The sequence below is a fragment of the Sminthopsis crassicaudata genome, chromosome 3 (genome assembly GCF_048593235.1).
Source record: "Sminthopsis crassicaudata isolate SCR6 chromosome 3, ASM4859323v1, whole genome shotgun sequence".
Taxonomy (NCBI): Eukaryota; Metazoa; Chordata; class Mammalia; order Dasyuromorphia; family Dasyuridae; genus Sminthopsis; species Sminthopsis crassicaudata.
In genome coordinates, this window is record NC_133619.1 from 648,061,213 (window position 1) to 648,076,602 (window position 15,390).

The 15,390-nt window shown below is 44.6% G+C and overlaps 1 protein-coding gene and 1 long non-coding RNA gene across 7 annotated transcripts in view; one reads left to right on the forward strand and one right to left on the reverse strand.

Annotated features, from left to right (window-relative positions):
• Positions 1-2: 2 nt before the first annotated feature.
• Positions 3-3,962, reverse strand: LOC141565057 (uncharacterized). Its single transcript, XR_012488832.1, has 2 exons — positions 2,407-3,962; positions 3-461 (listed from the first exon to the last, which is right to left on the reverse strand). It is a non-coding gene; the product is annotated as an uncharacterized LOC141565057 (long non-coding RNA).
• A 10-nt stretch (positions 3,963-3,972) lies between these two features.
• Positions 3,973-15,390, forward strand: part of LOC141565051 (zinc finger protein 69 homolog B-like) — a 41,642-nt gene continuing 30,224 nt past the window's right edge. Inside the window, exons 1-4 of one of the 6 annotated variants that reach the window (XM_074308069.1) lie at positions 3,973-4,171; positions 4,331-4,589; positions 8,748-8,874; positions 10,962-13,632. In XM_074308069.1, coding sequence (XP_074164170.1) covers positions 4,557-4,589; positions 8,748-8,874; positions 10,962-11,947 — 1,146 coding nt within the window. In that variant the 5' untranslated portion in view covers positions 3,973-4,171; positions 4,331-4,556 and the 3' untranslated portion in view covers positions 11,948-13,632. The other 5 variants (XM_074308070.1, XM_074308071.1, XM_074308073.1 and 2 more) reach the window with 5 other exon arrangements.

A 15,390-nucleotide genomic window follows, 5' to 3' on the forward strand; every position in this document is an offset into this window, starting at 1 on the left:
AATTAATTAAAAAAAATTAATCATTGCAGATGTTCTATTATGTAGTGTGACAGGCTTTTTGCCTCTAGGAAGACTGTCCTGCTTGACAAAAACCTAGATAATATCAGTCCAGATGTTGGAGAGGAGGGTGGGTTGGAGGAGGTACAGGCATAATAGAATCAGGAGATCGTTATATACTTCACCATCAGTAGTTTATGAGGATATATTCTGATGGAAATGGATATCCTTAACAGGAAAATCTAATTCAGTTACAATTATCAATGATGGGCAGCATCAGCTACACCCAAAGAAGGAACACTGGGAAATGAGTGTTAACTGTTTGCAATTTCATTTTTCTTCCCAGGTTATTTTTACCTTCTGAATCTACTTCTTATGAACAAGAGAACTGTATGATTCTGCACACATATGTTGTATCTAGGATATACTATAACATATTTAACTTGTGTGAGATGGCCTGCCATCTAGGGGAGGGGATGGAAGGAAGGAGGGGAAAATTCAGAACAGAGTGCACGGGATGATGTAGCAAAAAATTACCCATGCATATGTTCTGTCAATGAGAATTATAATAGTTAGCTAAAGGGAAACAATTCCCACAAGTCTTAAGTTGAGTCCCCCAAAACAACCCCCCTGAGGAAATCCTCGGGGCTCCCAGAAGAGCTCTGGTGTTCCTGTTGAAAAGCTCTTCAGAATTGGGCCCCATCTGCCCCTTCAGGATGGCTACACAGTGTAATATTGATCTCTAAGATGTAATCTTCTCTGGGAGCAGCTTTCTTAAGGCGCTTCTGGAATCAGGCTGAGCTTCAGTTCCAACTTTCTTTTGTTTTTGGAAGATAGGTGGTCATAACCTCCCTGATTTCTCCAGGAAGTGAGAACCCTGAGAAAGAGGTGATCATCCATTCCCTGATTGCTCAAAAAAGAGGTGAAAACACCATAATAGGAGGTGATCATGCCCTCCCGGACATCTCAGGAAGGGAGATGAAAACACCAAAGGAAATGGGAAACCAAATCAGATTAGCGGGTTTGTGAAGGGGCTCACTCTTAAAACAGGTATACATGAATCCATCAACATGAGAGGTGGTACACATAATTACACAAATTACATGAGTACATAGCAATATAACACAGGCTTCAAGTGATGTAACAAATAACATGAATCAACATGAGGAATTATACATGTCAGTAAGTCCTAGAAATGGTCCAAAACCAATCTATTGTCCATTAGTTCATGTGCCAGGAATCCAGTATTTCCTGCAAGTTTTGAAGGCCTGCAATAGTCTCATCTTGTGTTAGGAAATCCAATGATTCCTGCAGAGCTTGTTGTCCCATGACCCATTGATTGAGGTCTTAGAGCTTGAGCCCACTCATTTCCCTGGGTCAATCTACAGTCTGAGGCCCAGTGGAAGCTCTTGTGGCATTATGGACATGGAGTTTTAGGTATTGTCTCACCTTGTCTTCTCCTCTATCTGCATATCTACATGGGGGTCCCAGGTATCCTATTTCTCCCTGAGTGTCTTTGGGAAGCAATAAAAAAAGCACTGAATTGTCACCTGAGCAGTAAGCTTTATCAGGAAACCAAGCAGATGCAGCAATACATAAACCAATGTATTTGCCTTTATATTTACACATGTGTGCAGACAGGTGTGCTCATTTGCATATATTTTTTGTACTCTCCTTTGGGGTTATTTCCATCCCAAATGTTCCCTGACCCCTCCAGCTCAGGTGCCAAGAACAATGTGATTCCCACTGTGCTCCAGCACCTGGATGATGGGTGTTAGTCTGAGCCTTAAGGCCCCACTCTGCAGCCCAGGGCTCTTCTGGAGGCCTTCCCTGCCCACCCATCCCTACAGCTGGAAAAAGTCCTGGAGAGTGTTATTTTTTCTTGGTCATTAAAGTAGTTTCTTGGGAGTCTGATTGGTATAGCACTAAATAAATAGATTAGTTTGGGGAGTATTGTCATCTTGATAATATTCACTCGGACTATCCAAGAGCCCTTAATATTTTTCCAATTATTTAAATCTGACTTTATTTTAATGGCAAGTGTTTTGTAATTTTGCTCATGTAATTCCTGACTTTCCTTTGGTTGATGGATTTCCAAACTTTTTATACTCTCAACAGTTATTTTGAATGGAATTTCTCTTTGTATATCTTGCTCTTGGATTTTGTTGATATATAAAAATGCTAAGGATTTATGTGGATTTATTTTCTATCCTGCAGCTTTGTTTAGCTGAATTTGAATAGAAATGAATGACATTCTTTTTTTAAACATTGATTTTATAGTTATAACATTTTTGGACAGTACATATGTATAGGTAATTTTTTCCAACATTATTCCTTGTACTCCTGTTGGGAATTTTCCCCCTCCTTCCCTCCACACACCCCCCTCCTAGATGGCAGGCATTCCCATACATATTAAATATGTACACTGGAAGAAGTAGAAATGAATGAGTCAAGGAGAAACCAAGAAGTAGTCAAGGAAAACCAGAAAAATAAAACAATTGAAAAGAATGTCAAGTACCTTATTGGAAAGATAACAGACCTGGAAAAGAGATGGAGGAGAGACAATTTGAGAATAATCGGAGTTGGGGCAGCTAGGTGGCGCAGTGGATACATCACCAGCCTTGGAGTCAGGAGGACCTGAGTTCAAATGTGGCCTCAGACACTTAAAGACTTCCTAGCTGTGTGACCCTGGGCAAGTCACTTAACCCCAACTGCCTCAGCAAAAAAAAAAAAAAAAGTAGAGAGTAATCAGAGTCCCTGAAAAATGTGAGGAAAAAAAGAATCTAGACACTATTTTCGAGGAAATTATCAAAGACGTTTTGGAAACAGAGGGTAAAATAGACATTGAAAAAATTCATCCATCACCTACTGAAAGGGACCCTAAAATCAAAACGCCAAGAAATATAGTGGTGACGTTCAAGAACCATCAGGGGAAGGAAAATATATTGGAAGCTGCTAGAAAAAAGCAATTCAGACATGGAGGAGCCACAATAAGGATAACCCAGGATCTAGCAGCATCTGCATTAAAGGAACGAAGGGCCTGGAACGTGATATTCCCAAAGGCTAAGGAACTCGGTATGCAGCCAAGAATAACTTACCCAGCAAAATGAGCATCGGTTTCCAGGGAAGAAGATGGACATTTAACGAACTAAATGAATTCCATCTATTCTCCATGAAAAAACCAGATGTAAACAAAATGTGGATTTTCAAATACAGAACTCCAGAGATTGCTAAAAACAAAATAAATGAGATTCTTTAAGGCGATAGGCTGGCAAGTCTGTTGCTGAGGACTGAAGTTGCCCTCTGTGAGAGGCCCAGGAGCGTCTCTCCCCGCGGGAGGCCCAGAGTCTCCACGTCCTCGGTTCAGGCTCAGGCGCCCCGGGCATCTGCGGGTTCTCGGCGCCGCCTTTCGGGCTCCCGCACCTCCTCCATCCCCGGCTTCCAGCGGGAGAAATCGCGTTAGTTCCAGGCTCAGGGACATGCTCCGCCATCGCCCGGCCCGGCTCAGGGCCCCGGCCTAGGAGAAGGCCTCAGCCTGGTGCTCTCGGGGCGGGACAAACCCCCCAGCTCCGGGGCGGAGGGAGGGAGGACTAGCTTTGGGCGCGGGAAGAAAGCTCGGGATCCTCCCGGTTAGGCAGCGCCTCAGGACCGCTGAGGACCCGGATGTGCCGGACAGGCTTTGGAATCGGCCTTTGTGGTAAAAGCTGCAGAGAGCCAGAAACCTCCCGCCCCCTGGAGCTTCCCCGGCAGCGGGGCCGAGACTGGCTCTTTCTCTCCGCTTTTCCCTCCGGAACTTCCCATCACCTCCGGGTCTCTTTTTAGTGCGGAACCCCGCCACTCCCCAAAGGCTTGGGAACAGACTCCCTGTGGCGCATGCGCTGCTTTCAGGGCCCGGCTTTATTTCCGTTCTTTCGGAGCTTGGGGGGGGGCAGGAGGAGGGCAGGGAGCGTGTGTGCGCAGGCGCCGCCCAGGACTTCCCTTTTCCTTCTTGAGGCTCCGCCCCTTCAGCTCTAGTTGCAGCCCGTCTGGTTCCGGAGTTTGCTAAGCTGTTGCACGTGTGCAGGCTCCGAGTGTGGGAGCCGGTGCGAGAGAGGGGCGCGGGGAGAACCTGTGCCAGAGTGCAGTGTCTGTGCCTGGGAGCTGTGCCTGAGCAGCGTGCATGACCTGAGTGCGGGTGGGTGTGGCTGCGGGGAGGGGGTACCCCTTTCCCCTGTGTGGGCTGAGACGGGGGAGGGGCCGGTGGTTCGCTATAACTCAGTGGGCTGCTGAGTGTTTCTTGGGGAGCCCAACTGACCCCTCCCCCACTGAGCCCCGCTCGCCATTGACCCCACAGGGCTGGTGCTCCCAGGGCTGCTCCTCCTCCCAGAGTGCGGGAAACCTTGGTGTCCAGTGGAGGCTTCTGGGAGGGTCTCCCCGCCCCCAGAGCTCCGTCTGTCCCTCACTGTGGGCAGCTCCGCATCCTCCCCGGGCAGAGGAGCCTCAGGCCCCGTCCTCCCTGTCTGAGCTCCCTCTCCCTCCCCAGCCCGGCGGGCAGAGCACCCAAGGCCGGAACCAGGCAGATGGCCCTTGGCAGCTGGAGCCCCTCGTGCCAGGTGAGTGCAGTCCCTCCCCGGAGCTGAGCAGCATGGGGGGGGGGGGGGATGGGAGGGGTGTCCGAGAGAGCCCAGGAGGCTTCCACCTGTCAGAGGAAGGGCTCCCTAGCATGTCCCCCTGAAACTGGCCATTTCCTGCCCCCTCAGCCACACGGCTGCCCCCAGGGCGCTCTGAGTCCCTCTCCTTTCCCAGGTCTCTCTCTCTCTCTTTTTTTTTTTTTTTTTTTTTTTTTGAGGCTGGGATCAGGTGACTTGCCCAGGATCACACAGCTACAAGTGTTAAGTGTCTGAGGCCAAATTTGAACTCGGGTCATCCTGAATTCAAGGCTGGTGCTCTATCCACTGCGCCACCTAGCTGCCCCCTTGCCAGGTCTCTCCACCCGTCAGTGAGCATTGAGGACGGCCATAGGTGCCAAGCACTGGGCCAACCTCCTGGGGAGGCAAAGGAAGGATAAAACATGGTCCCTGCCCTCCCTGAGCTAACAGCCCGGTTTGGTACAAACGTCTCATCAGCTGTGTCCCTAGCAGATCTGCAGGGGGAGGGGGATGGGAGGCGCTCTCAGAGGGAAGGCGCCACCACTTTGGGGACCAGGAAAGTCTCTGTTCTGCAGAAGCTGAGATGGGAAGGAGGCGGGGAGGCCCAGGGAGGAGGGAGGACATTTCCAGGAGGAGAGAAGGCCCTGGATGCCAGAGTTAGGGGATGGAGGGGCCTGGGCGAGGCTCAGCCAGGGCCCAGAGTCCCTGGTCCAGGAGGAGGAGGGGAGGAAGGTGGGAGAAGCCTGGCCTGGCTTTGGGCGCTGCTTCTGAGGCGTCTGCCATGAGCCATGGAAACGTGATGTTCTGTGATCCCCTTGAGAGAATCTTCAGGGCCCGTGCTGGGCACGCCCAGGGTAAGGGAGCTCGGGATCCACCAGACACTGACCTGGGCTTTATTTGTCCCCTCAGGAGCCTGACACTTTCCATGGGCGGCTGAGGGACACGTGTGTGTCCTACTTCAGCAGATGACTGGGACTCAGTCTCTCCTCCCGAGCCCCACCCCAGGCTCCTTGGACAGGACTAGGTTTTGTCTTGCAGCCAGGCTCACACCCAGCATTGGTTATCTAACCCATCTCCTCACAGGCTCAGGTTACCATGGCCTCCAGTCAGGGCACAGGGGGAGGGGAAGGGCCCTTGTTCAGAAAAGAACAGAGATGTGGGTCTGTGCTCTTAGGGTTAGGGAGGTGTTTATTAGGCAGAGTAGGCCCTGGAAGTGAGTGCATGAGGATTCTTGAAGGCATTGGCAGAAGGGACATAATGAAGGGGCCACTGAGAGTGTTAACATTGAGCACAGCCCGGGTAGACTCTAGTGGACTTACTCATTTTTGCTTGAACATTCAGGAAGGCTCCATTTGCTGGCTGAGAGCCTCAGTGGGATGTGTTGGGGGACGGGAGGGCACTTGGTGTGTCCCCCAGTTCAAGGAGGAAGCAGATTGGGAGGGGGTGACCTAAAGGTGGCCAGACAGCAGCACTGGGAGGCATGGTGAGGGTTGGTGCCACTGAGAAGTCTCCCCAGCCAGCAGGGCCTCTGGGTGGGCTGAGAGCTGAAGGAAGCAGGAGTCATGGCATGAAGGGGGCCCCCAAGGCCTCTTCTGGTTCTGTGAGGGGGAGTCAGGGAGAGCACAGGTCGGTCCCCTGACCTCTCTGAGCTTTAGGCTCAAACCTACCTGGGGAGTGCAAGCACAGGATTCATTTCTAGGAGACAGTTATGTCAAGGAAAAGGGGTGCTTGTTCTCACATCTTCTGCAGGCAAGAAAAGCCCCAGGTAAAGTTTGCTCAAAAACATGGACCCTGTGGAAGCCAGAAAAGACTCTTGTGACTTGTGTGAGCAAAGACCTTTCTGAGAGAGACCCCTTTTGCCTGAGTCCTAAGGCCACAGGCTCCTCCTCTCCTTCCAGTCTTTCTCATGGCCAAGTTCAAACTTTAACTTAGATTGGTGTCTACTAATAGAAATGACCCTTGGCAAAATTGAGATTCTGGAAAACATGCCATCCCTCAGTGTAAATCTAGTTTTATGGAACTGATTTTGTCCTAAAGTAGATTATAAGATTTCATTGAAAGCCCCATGTGTTCTCCTCAGAGGATGCTGGGATATTTCACCTTTTATTATATAATGAAAAAGATTTGACCTTCCATAATGAAAAATACTCTAAAAGTTGGGCATTAAAGCAATATGCTTTAGATTAGCATGACTGTTCTTAATTTAAGAGCAATCATTCTACAGGGTCATATTGCTAAGTGGTTACATGGTTTTCTTTGTTACAATATCCAGGGCTGCTTTCCCCTGAATGAATTTACTTCGATTGCTGACAAGTGGAAGGAATGTATAGGATTATGATTCTAATGAATCTTTTCTGCTAAATGGTCATTGAAAAATAATACCTTAAACCTCTTCCAGTGATGTCCTTAGGAAAGGAAACCCTCTTCCAATGAAGATACTGAAAAATGAAGAATTATACGATTATATTTATTTAAAAGTTTACTAATTTATTCATGCTATTAGGTGTATTTGCTTTGAAATTTATAAGAATAGTAACACCTTTCTGTTAGGAAATGAAGTAAGGCCAGTATAAATTGTTTTTCCTTTATATTCCAATATAAAATTCCTACCTTTGTAGGAGGTTCTTTGGCCTTTAGCATGTAACTGCCATGTTTCTAGGCCAGGCCTTAAAAATCTTCAGAGTCGTCACTCGATTTCTATAGAAGCAATGAAGTGGTTTAAGAAAATTCTCCAGTTCCACCTGGCATGGAAGTTATTTTCTTAAGTCTCAACGCCAATCAGGTTTGTTTCATTTGCTCAAAAGTATAGTACTAGACAGAAATTAAGCTAAAAGTGAAAAATACCTGAGAAGTGGAGGAGTCAGATGTTTTCAAGAAAATCAGAATGTGGGGGAAAATGTGATTTTTATTTTCAAGGAAAAAAATTGCTCCCAGTAAAGAGATCTTCTGACAAGGCCATCCTGTCTCCTGCTGGAACTTAAAAATTCTAGTTCCAGTTTAGAATGAAAAAGCATCATTTCCTAAGTAGATTTCACAAGTACAATTCTTATTTTTTAATAGGGTTTGAAAACAGATAGTGCCTTCCAGCCTGTCCAAGGATTTGCAGATGTGGACACTCTCTCGCATGATAGCCATCACCTGCCTTGTCACTCCTCTTGATTCCTGATCCCCAGGATTCTGGAGTTGTTACATGATGTTGAAACCTTTTTCAGAGAAAATCTATAAATGTCATTCTTATGCATTTGCTCCATCTCCATCCCCAACTAATAAAATAGGACATTTGAAGTCAAGAAGGAAATTCTCCTTTCCCCACAGAGTTGCTTTTCTTGTGAAACAATCCTGTATTGAAATGACTGTATCCATTCCACAAACAAGTGAAGGTAAACATAAAATAGAGCAGATTCTTTGACGGTGACCCATCCTGCCCAGTGTCATCTCAGCCTTTCATTGTGAGAGTAGAGAATGCTGCTGCACTTGGCTGCAAGCAGTCTCATCCTACTCCATTGGGGACATATTTGGAATAATGTAACTCTTGGGGATTTATGTCATTTTCCTGTAGATAAGAATATTTCAGACTTTCAGGAAATTTACCAATTTTTTTTTTGTTTGTTTTGTTTTCTTCTTTTCTCAGTAATACATTTTCAGGTTTTGTTGACTCAGAATATAAAATCCTTGTCCACTTTCCCCAAACTCTTCATAGAATTTCCTTAACATGTCACTTATGACATTTCTTATGAGGAGGAATTTCCCTTCCTCTTCTCTCTTACAAACATTCTAGTACCTCACTGATATGTCACAGACATTTCCCTCCTTTAATCAGGAGAGGCTTTATACAGTAAAAAAAAAAAAAAAAAAACCTTTATAAGCTTTTAGTATTCCAGGGTTATTCTGGTTTCAAAACAGAAAAGGCTTTCTCACTATCCCATTGGGTCTTTAATGCCTGCTTGTAAAGTGTTTCCTGTCACTGTCACAAAGGTCATGTGATTTTTTTTTTTTTTTTTATTTTTTTTTTTTTAAGAGAAAACCCAACTCTGGTTCAATTTTCTCTTCTGGGTTGATGAAGGTTTGGCCAGATAGATTCTGGAGTCTCAGCTCAAAATCTTGTGCCTTTTCATGGTTTAGGAGTTGGTGACCTTCAAGGATGTGATGGTGGACTTCACTGAGGAGGAGTGGGGGCTCTTGGACCCTTCTCAGAAGGAGCTGTACAAGGAGGTCACACTGCAGAATGTCCAGAATCTGCTGTCCCTGGGTAAGAACCATTTCCTGTCTTTTCTTGGTTTTAGTTGTCAGGCCAAAAAATAGCATAAGCAGGACAGAATGGATGCATAGTCTGGTGCATCTGAGCCTTAGTCCTTGGTCCTCTGGCTGCTCCAACTCTCCATCCACTTTGTTCTTGCCTTGTGCCTTTTTTAAATTAAATCATTTACTTCAATTTCAACAGCTGGAGCTATAGATGACTCACATGATTCATGTTCATTTTGAGGAAAAACATGATTTTTTTTTGGACTGGTTCTTGATGTTTCATTGAGTCATTTACTTTCATTTCTTTAGTTCGACTTTTTAGTGAATGTCTTCCTGTACTTCGCCTTTTTTTTCATCTCCTTTTGAACTAGCAAATTGACTGTTAAATGATTGTTGTGTTCATTAGATTTTTTTTTCCCATTTCAACCTTCTGATTTTTAGGGAGTTATTCTCTCTTCCATTTCACCAGTGCTGCTTTTCAAGGAGTTCTTTTTTCTTTTTCCATCTTATCAAATCTATTTTGAGAGGAGTTGTTTTCTTGAGACCATTTCTCTTTCTTTAGCCATTCCTCAAGTGATGGGCATCTATTTATTTTCCTATTCTTTTCCACACAGAAAGATGTTATACACATATTTTTCACTTTTGAGTCCTTTTCCCTCATTTATGATTTCTTTGGTAATCAGATCCAGTGGATTACTGCTGAGTCACAGGATATGCAGAGTGTTCTATCCTTTTGGGCCTAATCCCAAATTGCTCTCCACAATGGGTGGATCTGGTCACAACTCCAGCAACAGCATATTAGCATCCCACTTTCCCCTCATCCCTTCCAACATTCTCCATTATCTTTTCCTGTCCTCTGAGGGAATATGGGAGGTGTGAGGTGGTAATAGCCATGGTCTCCTGAGAGTGCTACAGAAGTGTTCAGCCCATCTCTCCAGGATCCTGTTGTTGTCACTGATCAATGGGGCTCCATCAGCACTGAGTAGTTTAGGTTCACCCTATTAGGTGTTTGGCCCATAGATAGTTTTCAGGCATTGTTAAACCAGTCAGCACCAACCTGAATTTAATGTGGCCTCTTAACCCAGAATTTTGAATGTTTCTCAAGTTTATTTTGTACTTAGCTTTTGGGGGGAGTTAAAATCTGGCTTTTTCAGTGATTGAAGCAACTTATTTGCAGACTGTGTAGAGTTCTGAGTTTTTGTTTCCTACCATCTGAATTTCCCCACCATTTGCATCAGACCAGTTTGGACATTTTCAAGTGTTCTGTCCCAGATGAGTATCTGGGGTACAGTATGACAAATCTCTGAAAGCTGCCCAGTCATTATCAGCTGAAATGTTGCGAGGTGTTGCCTCTAATTTATTAACAAACTTTTCTCCCTTTTAGAATTACTTTACTCTGTTGATGTTGAATCTGGCTATTATCTTGGCCTATTGTTGCCCTTTCTGTTCAAGGGCCAGGACTCTGCTGTGTCCATGTCCTAGGTCACTTTCACATCCTGAAGGCCTGTTCTCCCTATAGAGAAAAAAGTCTATTAAATTCTTTTTGCTACAAGACTATATTTGTTAGGTTCTTACTAAGTGCTAATGAGATAATGAGATATTAGGTTCTTACTAAGTGGTAAGTCTGTACTTGACAATTCTCTAGTTCCGGCCTTTGCTGGGAGTTTTACTTGTGATTTCCTGGGGAAGAGCTTGCATGCTTAGGAGGAGCAAGTTCAGTGGTTGAAGTGATTTTTCCCAGAAACCCTTGCATTATCCCACGCCCATTCTCTGGGAGAATAAAAGAGGGCAGCGCTGGAGGAAAGAGAGAGTTTTGTCTGGATGAGACTTGAGGCTGCTCTCTGCAGGAAGGGAAGTCTGCTCTCTGCAGGGAAAAAGAATCTGTCCCAGAGATTTGAGTTGACACAGCAGATCCCTTCCAGAGAGCGATCAGCAGCTTCTGGATACAACAGCACGTTACATATATCAATGAAGTTTTATTCTATTGACGTTTGTAAGGAGCAGGGGCATGAGCTACCTAAGTCTTAAGTCATCATTGCTTTTGCATTTAATTATCTGTGTATCCCTTTCTGTTTGATTGTTCATTTTCTTCAGATGTGGAGCCCAACTTGGAAAGGAATGAGATAACTGGAAAGCTGGGACTTTTCGTGGAAGAATGTATCCTCCAAAGATTCATAAAGGATGGTCCCTGTGCCTTGGCTTTGAGGGAGATCCATGTCCCTAACATCCAAGTAGATAATCCAAAGGGACATCTTAACACACATCAGAAAATTTACACTGGAGAGAAACCTTTTCAATGTAATCAATGTGGAAAGGCGTTCAGATTCAATTATTTGCTTGCAGAACATCACAGGATCCACACTGGAGAGAAACCTTTTCAATGTAATCAATGTGGAAAGACTTTCACATTGAAGGGTAATCTTGGTGCACATCAGAGAATCCACACAGGAGAAAAGCCTTATAAATGTAATCAGTGTGGAAAAGCTTTCAGAACAAGTAAGGAGCTTGCAGAGCATTGTATAATTCACACAGGAGAAAAGCCTCATAAGTGTAATCAGTGTTCAAAGGCCTTTATAAGAAAATGCATACTTGTAGAACATCAGAGAACCCACACAGGAGAAAAGCCTTTTCAATGTAATCATTGTGGAAAGGCTTTCACATGCAAGGGAGTACTTAAGAGACATCAGACGATTCACATTGGAGAGAAACCTTATGAATGCAATCATTGTGGAAAGGATTTCAGACTGAAGTCCAAACTTAAAGAACATGAGAAAATCCACACTGGGGAGAAACCTTTTAATTGTAATCAATGTGGAAAGGCTTTCACAAGCAAGGCACATCTTAGCAGACACCAGAAAGTTCACACTGGAGAGAAACCTTTTCAATGTAATCTGTGTGGAAAGGCTTTCACTAGAAATTCTGTGCTTTTAAGACATCAGAGAATCCACACAGGAGAAAAGCCTTATAAATGTAATCAGTGTGGAAAGGCTTTCAGATGGAGTGCTGATATTGCTTTACATCAGAAAATCCATATTGGAGAGAAACCTTATAACTCTAATCAGTGTGGAAAGGTTCCATAAAGAGAGGCATTATTTCTTTACAACAGAGACTTCACATAGGAGAAAAGCCTTATACGGGTAATAATGTGAAAAGTGTTTCACATACAACGGAGTTCTTAGCAGACATCACAAAGTCCACATTGGAGAGAAACCTTTTGAAAGTGTTTAGCGTGGAATGGCTTTTGCCCAGTAGTGAAATCTTGTTAAACATCCAAGAATCCCCATTGGAAAGAAATGTTTTGAATGTAGTCAGTGAGCAAAGGATTTCATGCTAAGGTCCTTTCCAGCTGCACATCAGAGAATCCTCCCTGGAGAGAAACCTTATAAAGGAAATTACTGTGGAAATGTATTGAGTTACAAATCCAAGATTGGTAAACATCAGAGAATCCTCAGTAAGGCGAAGCATGAAGATGATAATAAACGTGAAATGCATTCAGAAAGAGTTTCCATCTGGCTATATATGAGACAATCCATACTGGAGAGAAACCTTACAAAAAATTCAACGAGGAAAGGCTTTCAGCAAAGGCAGGGCCCAAGGCCAAGCTGACTACCAAATACTTAATGGCAGCTCAAAGACAACTCTAATATACTTAAGAGTCAGGAATATGCGGGATACAATGAAATTTGGCATGTCTTTATTTCCACTGTGGGCATCCCAGACCTAAAGCTGTCATGCTTGGTGAGGGCCTGGAAGAAGGCTCAGGAGGGGATTAGACTGAGAGCCAGGGAGGCCTTCTGACTCTGAAATACCCTACTAAACATAGAATACTTACCACCTGGGGGATGGGTGATTTGCAGCTGGGGCCTTGCTTTGTATAATGTGTATTCCTCAAGATCACCAAAGAGCCCTCTGTGCCACTCACAGAAGCCCCTTGAAACCATGGGAAAGAAAGTATGGCACAGATTATGTTTGAGACCTTCATCCCCCTGCCAAGTTCCCTGCCATCCAGTCTGGCTGCCTTTCTGTCTCTGGCCCTGCTCCTGGGGTTGTGATCAACTCTAGGAATGATGGGACCCACCCAATGTCCGTGTTTGAAGGTGGCATCCTTGCAGGAGCCAAACTCTGCCTGGCTCTGACTGGATGTGATCTGACAGACTCCAGCATGAAGATTTGGACCCAGTACATTTTCCCTCCTGCAGTTACTGAGAGCCAGACTGTGTAACATCATGAGCAGGGGCCTTTGCCACATGCAGCTGCCACTGGAAAAGAGCCTGAGCTCCCTGAGCGTCAGGTCATTAGCCTTGGCAGGGCTAGAGCTGGAGCCCAGAAGCTCTCTTCCTGTGGAGTCCACCCCAGGTCCCTTCAGTTCCACCATGTGTGATGTGAGTGTGGGAGGCTTTTCTGCACATTCAGGGTGGTCATCACCACATACCCAGGCCTTGCTGATGGAACTACAAAGAGATGCCTGCCCCAGTCCCCAACCCAGTGAAAAATCAAACTCCTTCATCCACCTGAGCATTTTGGTGCTTCTCTCATCTTTTTCCTTTTTTGATCTGATTTTTTTTTTTTTTTTTTTTTTTTGGTTGCAGCAAAATAACTGGAAATATGTATAGAAGAATTTGACGTTTAACACATTGGATTTCTTGCTGAGGGCCTGGGGCAAGCAAGGGAAAACATTTAGAACACAACGTTTTGTAAGGGTGAATTTTGCAAATTATCTATACGCATTTTTTGTAAATAAAAAGCCTTAATTAAAAAAAAAAAATTAGTCATTCCAGATGTTCTATTATGTAGTGTGACAGAAGGTTTTTTGCCTCTAGGAAGGCTGTCCTGCTTGACAAAAACCTAGATAACATCAGTCCAAATGTTGGAGAGGAGGGTGGGTTGGAGGAGGTGCAGGCATTATAATAGAATCAGGAGATTGTTATATACTTCACCAACAGTAGTGTATGACGATATATTCCGATGGAAATGGATATCCTTGACAGAAAATCTAATTCAGTTACAATTATCAATGATGGGCAGCATCAGCTACACCCAAAGAAGGAACACTGGGAAATGAATGTTAACTGTTTGCAATTTCATTTTTCTTCCCAGGTTATTTTTACATTCTGAATCCACTTCTTATGAACAAGAGAACTGTATGGTTCTGCACACATATGTTGTATCTAGGATATACTATAACATATTTAACTTGTGTGAGATGGCCTGCCATCTAGGGGAGGGGATGGAAGGAAGGAGGGGAAAATTCAGAACAGAGTGCACGGGATGATGTTGCAAAAAATTACCCATGCATATGTTCTGTCAATGAGAATTATAATAGTTAGCTAAAGGGAAACAATTCCCACAAGTCTTAAGTTGAGTCCCCAAAACAACCCCCCTGAGGAAATCCTCGGGGCTCCCAGAAGAGCTCTGGTGTTCCTGTTGAAAAGCTCTTCAGAATTGGGCTCCAGCTGCCCCTTCAGGATGGCTACACAGTGTAATATTCATCTCTAAGATGTAATCTTCTCTGGGAGCAGCTTCTGGAGTCAGGCTGAGCTTCAGTTCCAACTTTCTTTTGTTTTTGGAAGATAGGTGGTCATAACCTCCCTGATTTCTCCAGGAAGTGAGAACCCCAAGAAAGAGGTGATCACCCATTCTCCGATTGCTCAAAAAAGAGGTAAAAACACTATAAAAGGAGGAGATCATTCCCTCCTTGATGTGTCAGGAAGGGAGATGAAAACACCTAAGGAAATGGGAAAGGAAATCAGATTAGCGAGTTTGTGAAGGGGCTCACTCTTAAAACAGGTATACATAAGTCCATCAACATGGGAGGTAGTATACATAATTACACAAATTACATAAGTACATAGCAATATAATATAGGCTACCGGTGTTGTAACAAATAACATGAATCAACATGAGGAATCATACATGTCAGTAAGACCTAGAAATGGTCTAAAACCAATCTATTGTCCATTAGTTCATGTGCCAGGAATCCAATATTTCCTGCAAGTTTTGAAGGCGTGCAACAGTCTCATCTTGTGTTAGGGAATGCAATGATTCCTGCAGAGCTTGTTGTCCCATGACCCATTGATTGAGGTCTTAGAGCTTGAGCCCACTCATTTCCCTGGGTCAATCTACAGTCTGAGGCCCAGTGGAAGCTCTTGTGGCATTTTGGACATGGGGTTTTAGGTCTTCTCTCACTTTGTCTTCTCACTCTATCTGCATATCTACATGGGGCTCCCTGATGTCCTGTTTCTCCCTGAGTGTCTTTGAGAAGCAGTAAAAAAGCACTGAATTGTCACCTGAGCAGTAAGTTTTATCAGGAAACCAAGCAGATGCAGCAATACATAAACCTATGTATTTGCGTGTAATGGGCTAGAACTGAGCAATGCACTTGGATAATGAAGCAAGTGAGACTAATTGTCAATTGGAAAGTTCCCCATTAACTTGTTTGAAGGTTGACCCTCCCCAGCTATTCTGTGGTGACTTGATTGGTGGGACAAAGAGTGGGTAGTGACGTTTTTGGGAGGAGTAGGAG